The sequence below is a fragment of the Lolium perenne genome, chromosome 1, assembly GCF_019359855.2.
Source record: "Lolium perenne isolate Kyuss_39 chromosome 1, Kyuss_2.0, whole genome shotgun sequence".
NCBI lineage: Eukaryota > Viridiplantae > Streptophyta > Magnoliopsida > Poales > Poaceae > Lolium > Lolium perenne.
Genome location: NC_067244.2, coordinates 32,228,802 through 32,245,481, shown reverse-complemented (window position 1 = coordinate 32,245,481; position 16,680 = coordinate 32,228,802). Strand labels below are relative to the sequence as shown.

General features: G+C 42.9%; 1 protein-coding gene across 1 annotated transcript; it reads right to left on the bottom strand.

Moving 5' to 3' along the window:
- Window positions 1-11,224: 11,224 nt before the first annotated feature.
- LOC127333071 (formin-like protein 6) lies at window positions 11,225-13,322 on the bottom strand. The gene is made up of 7 exons (XM_071821313.1): window positions 13,265-13,322; window positions 12,313-13,013; window positions 11,961-12,185; window positions 11,820-11,864; window positions 11,607-11,737; window positions 11,361-11,498; window positions 11,225-11,282 (listed from the first exon to the last, which is right to left on the bottom strand). The coding sequence occupies exons 1-7, from the start codon at window positions 13,320-13,322 to the stop codon at window positions 11,225-11,227; spliced, it is 1,356 nt and encodes a 451-aa protein (XP_071677414.1).
- Window positions 13,323-16,680: the final 3,358 nt, after the last annotated feature.

Sequence of the window (16,680 nt, the reverse complement as noted above, 5' to 3'; positions counted from 1 at the left end):
AATACTGTAGGCACGGGGACGGATGAACGGGCGTTGCATGGATGAGAGAAACTCATGTAACAATCATAGCAGGGCATTTGCAGATAATAATAAAATGGTGTCCAAGTACAAAGCAATCAATAGGCATGTGTTCCATATATAGTCGTGCGTGCTCGCAATGAGAAACTTGCACAACATCTTTTGTCCTACCAGCCGGTGGCAGCCGGGCCTCAAGGGAAACTACTGGATATTAAGGTACTCCTTTTAATAGAGTACCAGAGCAAAGCATTAACACTCCGTGAACACATGTGATCCTCACATCGCTACCATTCCCTCCGGTTGTCCCGATTTCTGTCACTTCGGGGCCATCGGTTCCGGATAGCGACATGTGTATACAACTTGCAGGTAAGATCAATAAACAATGAATATCATGATGAAACAATAACATGTTCAGATCTGAGATCATGGCACTCGGGCCCTAGTGACAAGCATTAAGCATAACAAGTTGCAACAATATCATCAAAGTACCAATTACGGACACTAGGCACTATGCCCTAACAATCTTATGCTATTACATGACCAATCTCATCCAATCCCTACCATCCCCTTCGGCCTACAGCGGGGGAATTACTCACACATGGATGGGGGAAACATGGCTGGTTGATGTAGAGGCGTTGGCGGTGATGGCGGCGATGATCTCCTCCAATTCCCCGTCCCGGCGGAGTGCCAGAACGGAGACTTCTGGCTCCCGCGACGGAGTTTCGCGATGTGGCGGCGTTCTGGAGAGTTTCTGGCGACTTCGACTTCTCCCCGTGCGTTTTTAGGTCGAGGCCGATAAATAGTCCGAAGGAGGGCGTCGGAGGCCGGCCGAGGGGGCCACACCACATGGCCGCGCGGGCCCCCCCTGGGCCGCGCCGCCCTATGGTGTGGGGCCCTCGGGCCTCCACCTGGTTTGTCCTTCTGGCTCCGTCAGTTCTCTGGGAAAATAGGGCCTTCTGCATAAATTCCGAGGATTTTCCCGAAAGTTGGATTTCTGCACAAAAACGAGACACCAGAACAGTTCTGCTGAAAACAGCGTTAGTCCGTGTTAGTTGTATCCAAAATACACAAATTAGAGGCAAAACAATAGCAAAAGTGTTCGGGAAAGTAGATACGTTTTGGACGTATCAGACATTATGTGGTTGTGAGACGTTATGTTATGGATTTCGGATTTCTATATGTTGAGATCAAGGTTATTATATTGTGTGTGATGCTATATCTCCACATGGGTATGATTTCTACCACCTTATCTCAACTTCATATTTGTCTATGTCTCTTGTTAGAGATCATGTTGGATACCACTTATGTTGAGGCACCTCGCACCTATGTGTTGTGTATTTGTATTCAAATGCAAATTACTTGTATGCACACATGTAGGGGGAGTGCCTCTATGTTTTGCCAACATGATTGCTCTCCATAGTGATTCTCTTGCAAATCCGTATATTGTCATCAAACACCAAAAAGGGGGAGATTGAAAGAACATCTCTCATAATATGTTTTGTGTGTTTGATGTCAATGTATGTGATACACTAATATTTGTCTAAGTGGTACATGGATTATATAGATACATATACATGTGTGATGGATGTGGTGAGACATGTCAAAAAGAAGCTGTAACAGAATCACCAGGCCGGATATTCCGGGCCGGATATTTCCAGAATATCTGGCCCCCATTTTTCGGCTAAGGACTTGAGAAGTTATGGCTCAGTATTCCCCTGGACAGGGGCCGGACTTTTGCCCGGATATTTGCCCGGATTTGTCCAAGGGCCGGATTATCCGGGCCGGATATTTCCAAAATATCCGGGCCCCTCGAAATCGGCTAAGGACCAGAAGAAAAGCAGCTCTGGACAGGGGCCGGACATTTGGCCGGATATTTACCTGGTTTTGTCCCTGAGGCCGGATTTTCCGGGGGAGGGGGGGCGGATTATCCGGCCCTTACTTAGGCCGGATTATCCGGGGCCCCGGAAGCCCCAACGGCTGGATTTTGGAGAGGGGTATTTATACCCCCCCTTCTTCTACCTTGCTCCTTGCTCAATCATTGCACAAAAATCTGCCAAGCTTCACCACCATTAGAGCCACCTCAAGAACACAAGATTTGCAAGATCTCCTTCCTCCCCCAACCAAAGCTCTTGATCTTTGGAGATTCGAAGGAGAAGACACCGATCTACATCCTCACCGAAGCGATTTACATTTCCCCCTCATTTGTTTGAGGGCCCTCTTGCTAGTGTTCCTCTTTGGATCCCTAGTTGTTTTGTGTTGATGTATTGTTGTTGATTGTTGTGTTGTTACAGATTTGAGAGCCTCCAATTCGGTTGTGGATGTGTGCCCCAAGAACTTTGTAAAGGCCCGGTTTCCGCCTCGAGGAAATCTCTTAGTGGAAGTGGGCTAGGCCTTCGTGGCGTTGCTCACAGGAGATCTGAGTGAAGCCTTCGTGGCTGTTGGTTTGGCTTGCGTAGCAACCACACTCCTCCAAACGTAGACGTACCTTCTTGCAAAGGAAGGGAACTACGGGAATCATCTCCGTGTCATCGCGTGCTCCACTCTCGGTTACCTCTATCCTATTCTATCTCCTATATATTGCGTAGCTATATCTTGCTTAGTTGGTAACCTTGTCATATAGGTAAATTCACTTAGTTGCATATCTAGAGAATTTACCTTTGTGTCAAGCCTAAATTGAAAAAGAACTAAAAGTTGGTTAGCACCTATTCACCCCCCTCTAGGTGCGGCATACGATCCTTTCAGTCGTGCCTCCGTAGTTCTACACATGTACGGTGTATAGACATCCCCCAGGCTCCGATCCAGTGAAGCAGCAGAAGAAGAAGATTTGAACCAATGTTCCAACAACACGATGGTGTGCCTATGGTGTAGAGATCTCTCGTATGCACGTTCCAAACTCGGGAACACACACATGAGGGAGAGAGAGGGATAGATGGCAAAGGCAAAGGGATGAATGTGGAAGAGCCAAGGGGGGCTCTTTATATAGGGGTAGATGAGGTGGGGGCCCACCATAGCCGCCCCCAAGCACCGCCTCTGGTCCCTAGGGTTAGGGTTTGGGCGGCTGATGTAGTGCAGAGTATGCAGTTGGCAAACCCCAAGAGGAAGGTATGATCGATGAGCACAAAAGTAAGTTTTCCCTCAAAAAGAAACCAAGGTTTAATCGATCAGTAGGAGAAAGAAATCACTTCTGAAGGTTGTTGCTGGCTGACTTTGGCAGGGCGCACTACCAGTGTCAGCAACAACGTGGAACCTGCACCCAACACAACCAAACTACTTTGCCCCAACTTATAGTGATGTTGTCAATCTCACTGATTTTGCTGGAAACAAAGGATTAGACGTATAGTGTGAAAAGAGATGTTTGTTTACAGTGAAATAAAGAGAATAGTGCTTGCAGTAAGGAAACAGAACATGTATTTGCAATAGATGGTTTTATCAGTGTAAAAGAAAGGACCGGGGTCCACAGTTCACTAGAGGTATCACTTCATAAAGATAAATAACATGCTAGGTAAACAAATTACTGCTAGGCAATTGACAGAATAAAGACCATACATGACAAGATGATTACTATGAGATTCATCTGGGCATTACAACAAGATTCATAGATCATAATCCAACTACATATATGACTAATAATACACTCTCACGATATCATCAGAACAACTTTGGGTATTAAGTTGCAAGCAGCAGATTATTGCATTAAGTAAAGTGTGTAAAGTAAACAATAAAATTATCCCTGGATAAAGCATTGTTATTTTCTCCCTAGTAGCAACAGCGCATCTACAACCATAGGAGTTATTATCACTCTCCCAGATTACTAGAGGCATGAACCCACTATCGAGCATAAATACTCCATCTTGAAGTCACAAGTACATACTTGACTAGAGCATCTACTAGCAATGGAGAGCATGCAAGATCACAAATAACATATAAAACATGTATATAATCAACTCAATCATAGTATTCAACATTCATCAGATCTCAGCAAACACAACATGTAGAATTACATAAAGATGATCTTGATCATGTTAGGTAGCTCACGAGATCTAAACATTAAGCATAAGGAGGAGAAGACAACCATATAGCTACTGCTATGGACTCGTAGTCCAAATATGAACTACTCACGCATCACTTCGGAGGCGGGCATCGTGACGAAGAGGCCTTCGGTGATGATCTCCCTCTCCGGCAGGGTGACGGGAAGAGCTTCAGAACCCTCGCAAACTAGGGTCGACTATGGCGGCTACGAAACTTTTCGTGGATGGAGGCTCGGGGTATTTAGGTTTTTCCCCAGGATATCAATTTATAGGCAAAAGGGCGATGTCGGTGGGCGCCTGTGGGGCCCACACCATACCTAGGCGCGGCCAGGGGGGCCGCACCTAGGGGTGGTGTGGCCACCTCCCGGGTCTTCTCTGTCTCCCCTTTAAACTCCATCTTCGTGACAGCAAAATAGGAAATTTGGCTTTTGTTTCGTCCAATTCCGAGAATATTTCCATAACAACTTTTCTGAAATACAAAAATAGTAGAAAACAGGTACTGGCACTGTGGCATCTTGTTAATAGGTTAGTTCCAGAAAATGCATAAAAATGTCACGGAGTGTAAACAAAACATATAGAAATTGGTGTAAAACAAGCATGGAGCATCAAAAATTATAGATATGTTTGCAACATATTAGCATCCTAAATCTTAACTCATGCTCGTCCTCGAGTAGGTATTTTTGAGGTGACATGCAGCCAACACAATCTTGATCAAGTTATTGTAATAATACGGGCATGATTCAGATAATCTCCCGGACTCAATAACTTGTACGATACGAAAGCCTCGGCTCCACCTCCTATATAAAGGGGAGCCGAGGGAGAAAGAGAGAATCAAATCATTGTCAACACAAACCCTAGTTTTCATAGTCGAGCACCTTTTCGGCTAAACCTTCGAGATCTACTTGCCATCTACTTTTCGCAAAACCCTAGTTTACAACTTGTAGGCATTGACAAGTTAAACCCTTGTCACCCAGCTCACAATGTTTTACAATAAACTTGATCAAGATTGTGTTGGCTTCATGTCACCTCAAAAATTATTTTTGTTATCACTTACGTACTCGAGGACGAGCATGAGTTAAGCTTGGGGATGCTGATACGTTGCAAACGTATCTATAATTTTTGATGCTCCATGCTTGTTTTACCTCAATTTCTATATGTTTTGTTTACACTTTGTTGCACTTTTATACATTTTCCGGAACTAACCTATTGACAAGATGCCACAGTGTCAGTTCCCTGTTTTCCGTTGTTTTGTATTTCATAAAAGTTGTACAGGAAATATTCTCGGAATTGAACGAAATAAAAGCCGAAGTTCCTATTTAACCGTAACAAAGACGGAGTCCGGAGGAGAGACGAAGATGTACCAGGAGGCGGCCACACCTGCCCTAGGTGCGGGCCACCCCTGGTCGCGCCTAGGGGTGGTGTGGGCCCCTCGGGCACCCACCGACCTCACCCTTCTGCCTATTTATTTACCTGTTCGGGAAAAACCTAAAGACCCGAGCCTCCATCCATGAAAAGTTCCATCGCGGCCGCCATCGCCGACCCTAGCTTGGGAGGGTTCTGAAGCTCTTCCCGACACCCTGCCGGAGAGGGAGATCATCACCGGAGGCCTCTACATCGACATGCCCACCTCCGAAGTGATGCATGAGTAGTTCATCTCTGGACTACGGGTCCATAGCAGTAGCTAGATGGTTGTATTCTCCAATTTATGTTTTATGTTAAGATCTTGTGAGCTGCCTATCATGATCAAGATCATCTTTTTGTAATGCTACATGTTGTGTTTGCTGGGTTCCGATGAATATTGAATACTATGATTGAGATTGATTATATACTTGTGATATTTTATTTATGATCTTGCATGCTCTCTGTTGCTAGTATGCTCTGATCAAGTATGTGCTGGTGACTCCAAGAGGGAGCATTTATGCTCGATAGTGGGTTCAGGTTCATGTCTCTAGTAATCTGGAAGAGTGACAATAACTTCTAAGGTTGTAGATGTGTTGTTGCTACTAGGGAGAAAACAACAATGCTTTGTTTAAGGATAATTCTATTGTTTAGTTCACACACATTGCTTAATGCGATAATCTGTTGCTTGCAACTTAATACTGAAAGGGGTGCCGACGCTAACCGGAAGGTGGATTATCAGTCATAGACGCAGTTGGATTACGGTCTATGTATTATGTTGTAATGCCCAAATGAATCTCATAATAATCATCTTGTCAATGTATGGTCTTTATTCTATCAATTTCCCAGCTGTAATTTGTTCACCCAGCCAGGAGCGGAGCTACATAGGCCTTGCCTGGTGCACATGCACCAGGGTGAGATTTTTTTTTACGAGCTGTTGGGTCTAAATTATGCTATGTGCACCAGGTACACTCAATAACAGTGCACCAGTGAATAACATTTTACACTTTGACATTGTCCAAACAAGCATACAAACTTCCATGTCACCTAGCTTGTTGACGTCGTGCACCATGCTACTTTTTCTCTAGATTCGCCCATGCACCGAGCATGTTATTTATCTTTATGGAGAGACATCTCTAGTGAACTGTGGACCCCGGTCCTTTCTTTTACACTGATAAAATTATGTACTGCAAACGCCTGTTCTGTGTACTTACTGCAAGCACTGTTCTCTTTAATTCCACTGCAAACAAACATCTCTTCCCATACTATACGGTTAATCCTTTGTTTTCAGCAAAACCGGTGAGATTGACAACCTCACTGTAAGTTGGGGCAAAGTATTTTGGTTGTGTTGTGTGCATGTTCCACGTTTTTTCTAAAGTCGGTAGTGCGCCCTGCCAAAAGTCGGCTAGCAACACCTTCAGAAGTGATTTCTTTCTCCTACTGGTCGATTAAACCTTGGTTTCTTACTGAGGGAAAACTTGCTACTATGCTCATCATACCTTCCTCTTGGGGTTTCCCAATTGCACAATATCAAAGTCACAAGCACATACTTGACCAGAGCATCTACTAGCAACGGAAAACATGCAAGATCACAAATAACATATAAAACATGTCTATAATCAACTCAATCATAGCATTCAACATTTATCAGATCCCAGCAAACACAACATGGAGCATTACATAAATATGATATTGATCATGTTAGACAACTCATAAGATCTAAACATGAAGCATAAGGAGGAGAAAACAACCATCTAGCTACTGTTATAGACCCGTAGTCCAAAGATGAACTACTCGCGCATCACTTCGGAGGCGGGCATGATGATGAAGAGGCCTCCGGTGATGATCTCCCTCTCCGGTAGGGTGCTGGGAAGAGCTTCAGAACCCTCCCGAACTAGGGTCGACGATGGCGGCGGCTACGAAACTTTTCGTGGATGGATGCCCGGGTATTTAATTTTTTCTCGAGGATGTCAATTTATAGGCGAAAGGGTGATATCGGTGGGTGCCCGAGGGGCCCACACCATACCTAGGCGCGGCCAAGGGGCCGCACCTAGGGGTGGTGTGGCCACCTCCCGGCTCTTCTCAGTCCCCCCTTTGGACTTCGTCTTCGTGATAGCAAAATAGGAACTTCGGCTTTTGTTTCGTCCAATTTCGAGAATATTTCCAGAACAACTTTTCTGAAATACAAAAATAGCAGAAAACAGGAACTGGCACTGTGGCATTTTGTTAATAGGTTAGTTCCAGAAAATGCATAAAAATGCCACGAAGTGTAAACAAAACAGATAGAAATTGGTGTAAAACAAGCATGGAGCATCAAAAATTATAGCGTATCAGTGGCCATCCACTTTGGGCCGCCACATGGTGGCCTAATTAGGGGTATCCCTATTTTTCAATATTTTCATATTTAATTCAATTAATTAAATAATAAATCATATTATTAAGTCTTCGAACAATTCATTGACCCCGGAACTTATTCCGATACCTCTCGAGAACCATTCTGGTGTTCTCTCTCTTTCTCCAAGGATCACAAATATAATTCAAAGCGTCGTATACCCTTAAGTGTACCACCATACAGGTTTGAGAATGCGCAGACATGATCGAGATGACTCTCCGATCAATGACCACCAGGGTTCTGGAAAGCCATAACTGTCCCTATGCCTTCTACGAATTTATCTTCATCGCTCGAACCTCAACGTAGAGTCCTATTCCCTTTGTTACACGATACCTAGTTTGTCCAAGACTTGATCTTCGGATCCGACATACCTAGTTCGATCTCGTTACCGACAAACATGTTCAACTCGCTCTTGTGATATCATATCCTAGTGACCTAGTCACATGCTTGCAAGCATTATTGATATAATATCACCGAGTGGGCCCATAGTATCTATCCATTGTGTGGATGTACAAATCTCGCTATCGACACATACACCTCAACACATCCCATTGGAATATATGAGCAACACCTTTATGGCCACCTTGTTATGGTGTGGCGGTTGATGATGTTTAAGCAGTCGCCGGTGACAATTATTAAATAAGGCCTCACAGTCTAAGGATTAGGTTACAATGTTTCTTCTTAGCATCGCAATGCTGAACTTTGTGACTTGATCACATTGCAATGCCTTATTTGGGTGTGAGTTCATCATGTCATCCATCCAACAACATGACTCCATTATTAATGACGTTGTTGTCCATGATCAGGAAAACTTGACCATCTTATTAATCAACGGACTATTTTACTAGGGATAAGGTTTTGTTTACATACCACACGTGCATTAATGCTTCCACTTAATACAGTTATAGCATATGACGTAAAACTTGTTATGAACAATACAAACATGACAATAAAACATCGTCTAAAACAATACTGATATCTTCTACATGTAAACATATCACATTATTTGCTCTCTGCTCATGGTATAAAGCCAATCTTAGAACTAAACAGACCGCTCAAAATTTTTGAACATCAAATAAACTGCAGCTGAATATCCAACTTTTATTGGAACAAGGATGGTTTTCCTGCTTTTTCTTGCAATGTCTAGCAGTCTTGTCCTTGAGCTTCCTCACATGGTATGCTCAGAGTATAAACGCCTGAATTGATAAACAAATATAGCATAAACCAAGCTGACATGAAGTTTAGTTTGTAATAACAGATAGTATATGATGCAAATGAAGCTGAAATTAAAGGAAGTATGAACTCATAATAAACTATCTTCCATTAGTTCATTCCTCAATAGAAGCCTAGTTGCATGGTGTACCTCTATAGCTGAAATTATTTCTTTGTAGTTCACGTGTCTATTCTAATTCAGATCTAAAGCTTAATAAACAAATTTTTATTTCTGGTCTTACGAGTTAGACACAACAAAGAACATGCATAACCAAAGCCATCGTACAGACAAAAAGGAAAGAAAGAGGCTTCTGCTTTTAGCTATAGAGGTAGCAGAAGAGTCATGCACGCTCTAACATTATAAGTCCAGCTAATAGTACGAGATTAATATTACTGAGTACAATCAATCCAAAGCAATCACATCTTAAGTCCAAAATAATATAAATCCAGAAAAATAAGAGGTAGAAATCAATCTTGCAATGCAGAAGGTGATATTTAGAATCCTTAAGTTCTCACATAATATGCAGAAATCAAGCCTGTAAAGCAAAGTAGCAATAATTAACATTCCGAAATAGCAGCGAAGATGTGTTGATACGCAAACGCTATTCATGTGTCCACAAAAATGGTTTGGCTATAGACCAATTGGTCATTTCACATCACCAATTGTATATCTACCGGTGTATGCTTGTGAACTATAGATCTCCTTGTCAGGAACAATAAAAAATAATAGTTTCTTTGGGTACAGTCATTATCCAACATGAAGCGGAACACCGATGATGAATAGAACATAAACATGGCGTAATCATAGTGAATCCACAATGTACTAAAAAACTCGAACCTTAAAGTTTCTCTAAATTCAAGGGCTGACGACTATCAAACATAACACGACCATAAGCACCACATAGCGGCCAACAACAGTCCCCGAAGTTAAGCCCCCCAAAGCACAATATCACATGATTTAGTTGCTGCAAAAGCACAAGCACGGAAAAAAAACCTAACTATACTAACACAAAACGATGTCGCCCAGGTACACTCAACACAACCTTAATCAAACTTAAGAGCTAGAACAGAAAGAAGGCATCACAAACCTTGACACGGGTGCAATACTGATGGGTATGTAACCTTATTGTTTTTTCGGTATTCAAATCTCTATGTTGGTGGATTGATATGAGTGCTAATGTTCATGTATGTCCTAACATCTCTATTTTCACTTCTTATCAGGTCGCCTAGGAATCTTCTGTCTTAATGATAAATAGGTCACATGCTTAAGTTCGCGGTGTTGGCATGGTGGATAAAAAGTTCACTTCGAGAAAGATCGTCTAGCTAAAAAAACATGCACATATCCCTAATATAAATAAGGATGGCAACGGGTAGGGTAAGCAGTACCATACCCATATCCGTATAGTGAGTGTGTATAAAATTATACCCATACCCGTACCTACGGGTACGGAACTTTACCCACACCCATACCTGACGGGTATCCATACACATTGGGCACCAACAGGTAGGTCAAGTAGTACATCAGTTATTCACAACTCTACATTCATCGATAGCACATTTTTCATAAAACCAACTATCTCAACTCAACAATATGCAGTTAAGTACATGACAAATATCAAAATTTAGAAATTACAATATCACACTCATAACTCATAAGTCGAAAAGATTAGACAAGTCACATGGACTGTTACAATTGATGATAACTGATGGCTATTCTGCATCATAATTTGGAGGTCCACGGGTAAGGTCCACATGTCCGGATAAATTGGTAGGGTATGGGTATACCCACAAGTACAATGCAATATCTGTGCCCTACCCATGAATTAACATGTACGGTATGGGTACTAACCATGGGTATGAGCCCATCGTGGGCAAAATTATTATTCTCAACTATGAGCGAAAATCTCATTCATGGCTTAGATTGGTTTATGGTTGTGTTAGTCCTATAAAATAGTAGTCTCAACACACAGACAACTTATTGACAAAGGCTATAAGAGTGGAGGCTATGGAATCAAATGTATTACGCGCTACCAGCCAACGGACTGGGCAGTACTGTACACAAAAACTTGTTACTAACCTGGAGCAATATCCGGCAGCAGGAGTTGGAGGTGGAGGAGGAGGAGGAGGAGGAGGAGGAGGAGGAGGGGGTTGCACAGACGATACAACAGGTGAAAACCTATGAGCGGATGGAGGTGGCGGAGGTCGAGGAGATGGGTGGAGCAATGATGAAAGACCTGTAACAATGGAAGTTTAGTTAGAAGCAAAAAAAATCCCACAAAATTAAAATCTATCTAGATGCATTTCATCCGAACCTAAATGCTTGTGAGACGATTGGGACAAGTTTTTTGACTCGGACATCATAACAGCATCGGATGCCACCAACAACTTCGGCGCTGATGGCTGAGGAGGAGGTGGTGGTGGTGGTGGTGGTGGCGGTGGCGGAGGAGTGCCTACCAGATCACGGAAGTTAGATTTGTAGGTAAGTGGAGACTGGGTGTATAACGAAGGAACGTTGTTCAGAGCATTGTCAGATTTTTTGTCGGTCGGAGAAAACTAACCAAGCTCCAAGTGCCCTGTTACTTCTTTTACGCTCGAACCATTCTTGCTTGGAGACACCAACCCTTGTCGCACCTGCAGCTGTATGTTTTCCGAGGAAGTACGCCGCTGGGGAAACTGCACTGCAGCATCCCTTCCCAGATGATTGCATTCCGTAATACTGAAGATTTGAACCTTTGGAAATGCTTCCACTTGTACGCCCTCCTCTCCTATACCTGCGACCTCCCTGCCGGGATCCAATTGATTCGGAGAGTCCATTTCTGAAACAATAAGCTTTCACCACAATAGGACAAAAAGCACTTTCAGTTTCTCCACAATTTATAAAGAATAAGTTGAGTGCAATGAGGATTACATACCTCGACTCTGAATCCCTCTGGGAATCGATCTTTATCATCCCACATTATGTCAATTTCATCTCGATTTAGCCTGAGAACATTAGATCTGATAAATGTTGTAGTATTGAACATGACTCTGAACCGGACCTCATGTCGAACTTGATCAGCATCCGTGCTAATGCATTCCAACACGACATCTCCTTGAATAGGGCAGTCGATGTTGATCTTAATCGGTTCACAGTCTGCCTACATGAGAATACCATGTTAACAACGAAGCAAAAAATAAAGAAAAAAAATGTATCCTGCTCGGCCACATTTAGTGCAGAAGTGGCGAAGTGGCAAATTGAACAGAAAGTGCTAGTCCAAAACTCACCTGCTTGTAGAGTTCCTTTGGTGTTGAAAATAACAGTTTGGGCCCGTTATTTACATCAAGCAGAGGATCCTTCCCATGTATAAGGAACATGAGTCTACATCCATCCTCCCCATTAAAGCCTGCTGGCATGCTTGTTAGTACGAGGCAGTCCAAGTTAACAGCTACATCATCCGTTGGCCACCATGAGCTCGCATTCCTCCGAGATATATAATGCAGGTATCTCATCTGAGAAGGCATTGGATTTAGCGGCGAGAGTAACCGGATGAGGTCCCGCGGTGCTTTCCCGTAGACCATCTCGAGTGTCTTGTGCTCACCGCTGCTCAGGTTCCGACGCAGCAGCAGTGCCGCCAGCATGAACGCGAGCACGGGCCAGCCACCTCGCTCGCAATGCAGGATGAGGAAGTTGTCCTCGTCCAAGCCGAGCCAGGTGTCCCCGATCCTGAGGATAGTGTGGATCATCTCCAAGGTGAGGAGCGGGCACCCCTGGTACTGCATCGGGTAGTCCATCACCGTCATGACGTAGCTCGACCTGGAAATCATGTCGGACAGCCAGCTCCGGCGACCCTGCTCCTCCGGTCGGAAGTTGAAGATCATGGAGGAGGCGTCCGGGAAGTTGTCCTCAAGCCGCGAGGCGATGTCGTCGATGTAGTGCTGGTTCTTGTCTTCGTCCACTACATCTGCCGAGAAGCACGAATCGAATACTGCACAGAAAACAACACATTCACGACACATCATACGTCTGTGTTTACCTATTTTTAGAAAAAACAGAGGGCAACCCCGGCCTTTTTTTTCAAACTAAGAACGTCTATCTCTATATATGAAACTGGGGAGTCACCGACGGAACCAAGCAAGCCGAGCAGCGATGCTCCATTGCCGAAGAAATGCAGTTATTATCCCTTTCCAGAACAGAGTGGAAGATTGAGGAAGGGGAATGTGGCGAGAGCGCACGCACCGTAGACCTGCTCACTGATCTCCAGGAGCCCGTTGGGCGGCTTGCGGACGAGTGCCATGCTGCCACCAGATTCGCCGGGAATGATCACCGGGCGGTAGCCTGCGAGCGGCCGGCGATCGGTGGAAAGGACGGGACGGGGATCCGTCGGGTTGGGTCGTCGCAGAGAGGAAGGCAGAGAGACGGGCAAAAGAGTTTTTGTTTTGTTTTTGCTGTTCGTGCTTGCTCGTGCTCAAGGCACGCTCCAGTTGGCATGGTCGTCGGATAAAATGTCAAACTCTTCGGTGCCTCCACATGTGATTCAAAGGATTATACTATGTGTTTTAGAGAATTTAGATTAATTTTCTCTACGGTGTTTGTTAGATGTCATCTATATGTTTTTTCTTTGATGAATCCTTTGCACTATGTTTAACATCCAATCATCCATTCAGACTCTTGGTGAGAATATTTTGATTTTATAAACTTTGATTTGATAGGGATGAGAACGCCATGCTGTCAACAGAACCGTGGGGCATAGTTGAGGGGATTGGGGAACACGGGGCGGTAGTAGCCATGCGTGCTGCTAGCAATCGGCGGAACCGTGGAAGGGAGTGGATCGGGGATCCATCGAGATGGGATGTCACACAAAATGAGGCAAGAAGGTGGGTACATGGGAAAATAACATACCTTTGTTGTACTTTGTGTTGGTTGATATGGTTGTCAGAAAAAGTTTATTTCAAACATCTGTTTACAACATGGTTGTTAGTATCCTGATACATATCTTATGATACTAAGATCTTATCGGGCTGAAACGATACGTATCACACTGTGTATCCTAATTGGGTGGTATCGTTGTCAGAATATGATATTGGTAGTATCCGGATACTTCTACAACATGTAATACCACACATCAGTTAAAACTAATCAAAGAATTAGTTAACCTGGTGAGACATGAACGAGCCTTATAAGCAGGTAATCGCTTTATTGGTTTTCTGTCGTGGACTAAACATATTATTTGGAAACTCTGCATGCCTCATGTGGTATTGGACTAAACAATATGACATGACACTACCGTTTTTCCAGAAATATATGCTAAGTAACCATCTTATTTAACACATAAATTGATTATATTTTAAAAATAGAAATCTCATAGCATCTTGATACTACGATACGATACCGTTGAAGAAAAAAATGACACTACCTAGTATCTCAACACTGAAAACCTTGGTTTACACAATGGTATTTTTTCTCATCAAGTGGGGTACACCTCAGGATCTTTCGCATAGACGGAAAGGGTTATATAATTACTTAGGAATATACAAGCAAAACTCACATATCGAGGTTGCCAAGGAGACGCCGTGCCGTTTAGAGAAGAAAAGGAGGGGTCGTGCCATGTGGTATCTATGTAGCCGCCATCGAGAATTGCATCTCATGCGGTAGTTGCACATTTTTAAAAAGTGCAACTATGGTGACATAAAAAGTGCAACCTATAAATGGGTAGATTAAAAAAGGAAAAAAATACAACATGATCTCATTTTTCTCGACGAGTCAACTGAAAAAGTGTAACTACGTTGGGACGAAAAGTACAACATATAAAAATAAATAGACAAAAATTACATATATAATCCTTACTTGCACTTCTCTTGTAGTTGCACATTTATAAAACAAATGTTCAACTATGTTGTGGTGAAAAATGCAACCTATATAAATAGATGATAAAAGAATGAAAAAGAATGTGTATCCAACCGTAGTTGCCCTTTTATTCACGTGGTAGTTACACATTTCTCGACGAGGTTCTCTAAAAGTGCAAATATGGAAAATGATAAGAAAGAGAGAAATGAAAATAAAGATAATGAGATCCTTCTAATTTGACCTTTTTTTAGGGAAACAAATATATTAAGCTAGCAAGCCGCCTTATTTAAAACCTTCCAATCCCCTTAGGTACCCTGGTAAGGAAAAGAGTGCATCTGAAACTTGCTGCCACCATCACATATATAATTGTTACATCACTTGCGAGCTTGCTAAGAATGAACCTATCGGGCTCATCAACCCAAGTAAAAGAACTACCAGAACTAAAAGAAACTTTAGCAAGCTCGTGTGCTACCTGATTTTTTTCCCTATTACAGTACTCAATAGACACATCACCAAAGCCACTCCAAAAGATAGTCGTCATATATAGAAGGTGAGGTTCTAGCTGAGAAACCCCCTGTTTCATAGTTTCCACCACTTGAGCACAATCCGTTTAAATAATGACGTTATTACATCCAATCCTTTGCGCCAAAGTAAGGCCTTCACAGAAAGCGTAAGCTTCCGCCATATGAGCATCCACTACATGGGGTAAAAATACTTGTGCTGCTGCCACACATTGTCCCGTGTAGTCTCTAATAACCACTCCCGTTGCTCCTTTTCCCGAGTCCACATCAAAAGCTACATCAATATTGATCATAAGTTTCCCTTCTAGCGGCTTCTTCCATCCTTCCTTCTTCTTCGCTTGTGGCTGTTTTGAAGACATCATATAGTTTCTAGTCATAACCACTATTGACATTGATGAGCGGAAAGGAGCTTGCACATTTTCACCATGCGCAATTTGCCTTCTCTCCCACCAAATATATCAACCAGCAGTCAAGACCAATTCAGCAAAACCAATATTATCCAGATCTTGTAACCGGTCTCCTCTCATATAATATCTTGTACCACAACCGATCCAGACCGATCAAGATTTAGCACTTCATTCAATTGATTTGTTATACACAGGTTTTCCAAATCTCTTAATAGGGCAACCCCCTTGATTACCAATATGTCTATTAGCAATCACACCCTGACACGGAATCATACCATGTAAGACTCTCCATCCAAAAATCTTGATTTTACTAGGGACTTCAAGACTCCATAGCTGTTTCCAAACCGGGTTACTTGCACTCCGAGCAATATTTTGGTTCCTCGTTTTTCTTCCAAAACGATAATCCCATTGACGATAATACGCTGATCTGACCGCGAAGAGACCAATTTTATTATAATGCCACGCTACCAGATCCTCTCTCTCCGGTGTCAAAGGAATTTGTAGAATTCTGTGAGCATCCATGGGCCAGAATATTGACTCAATCATCTCCGAGTCCCACTGTCCATCTATAGGATTTATAAGATCACTTACATATTGTAGAATATTATTACCCTTCGGTGTCATGATCTTCAAATTGTGACTTAAGGGTATCCAACAATCTTCACAGATATTGATTTGAGTACCATCTCCTACCCTCCAGATATAGCCTTGTTAAACATTCCAAACCGGCCAATATACTTGCCATGTAAAGGAACTCCCACTCTTCAATTTGGCATTGAGTAACTGGCCATCTGGGTAGTATTTTGCTCTTAGGACCCTTGCACATAAAGATTCTGGATCACTAAGGAGCCTCTAAACCTGTTTAGCCAATATAGACAAG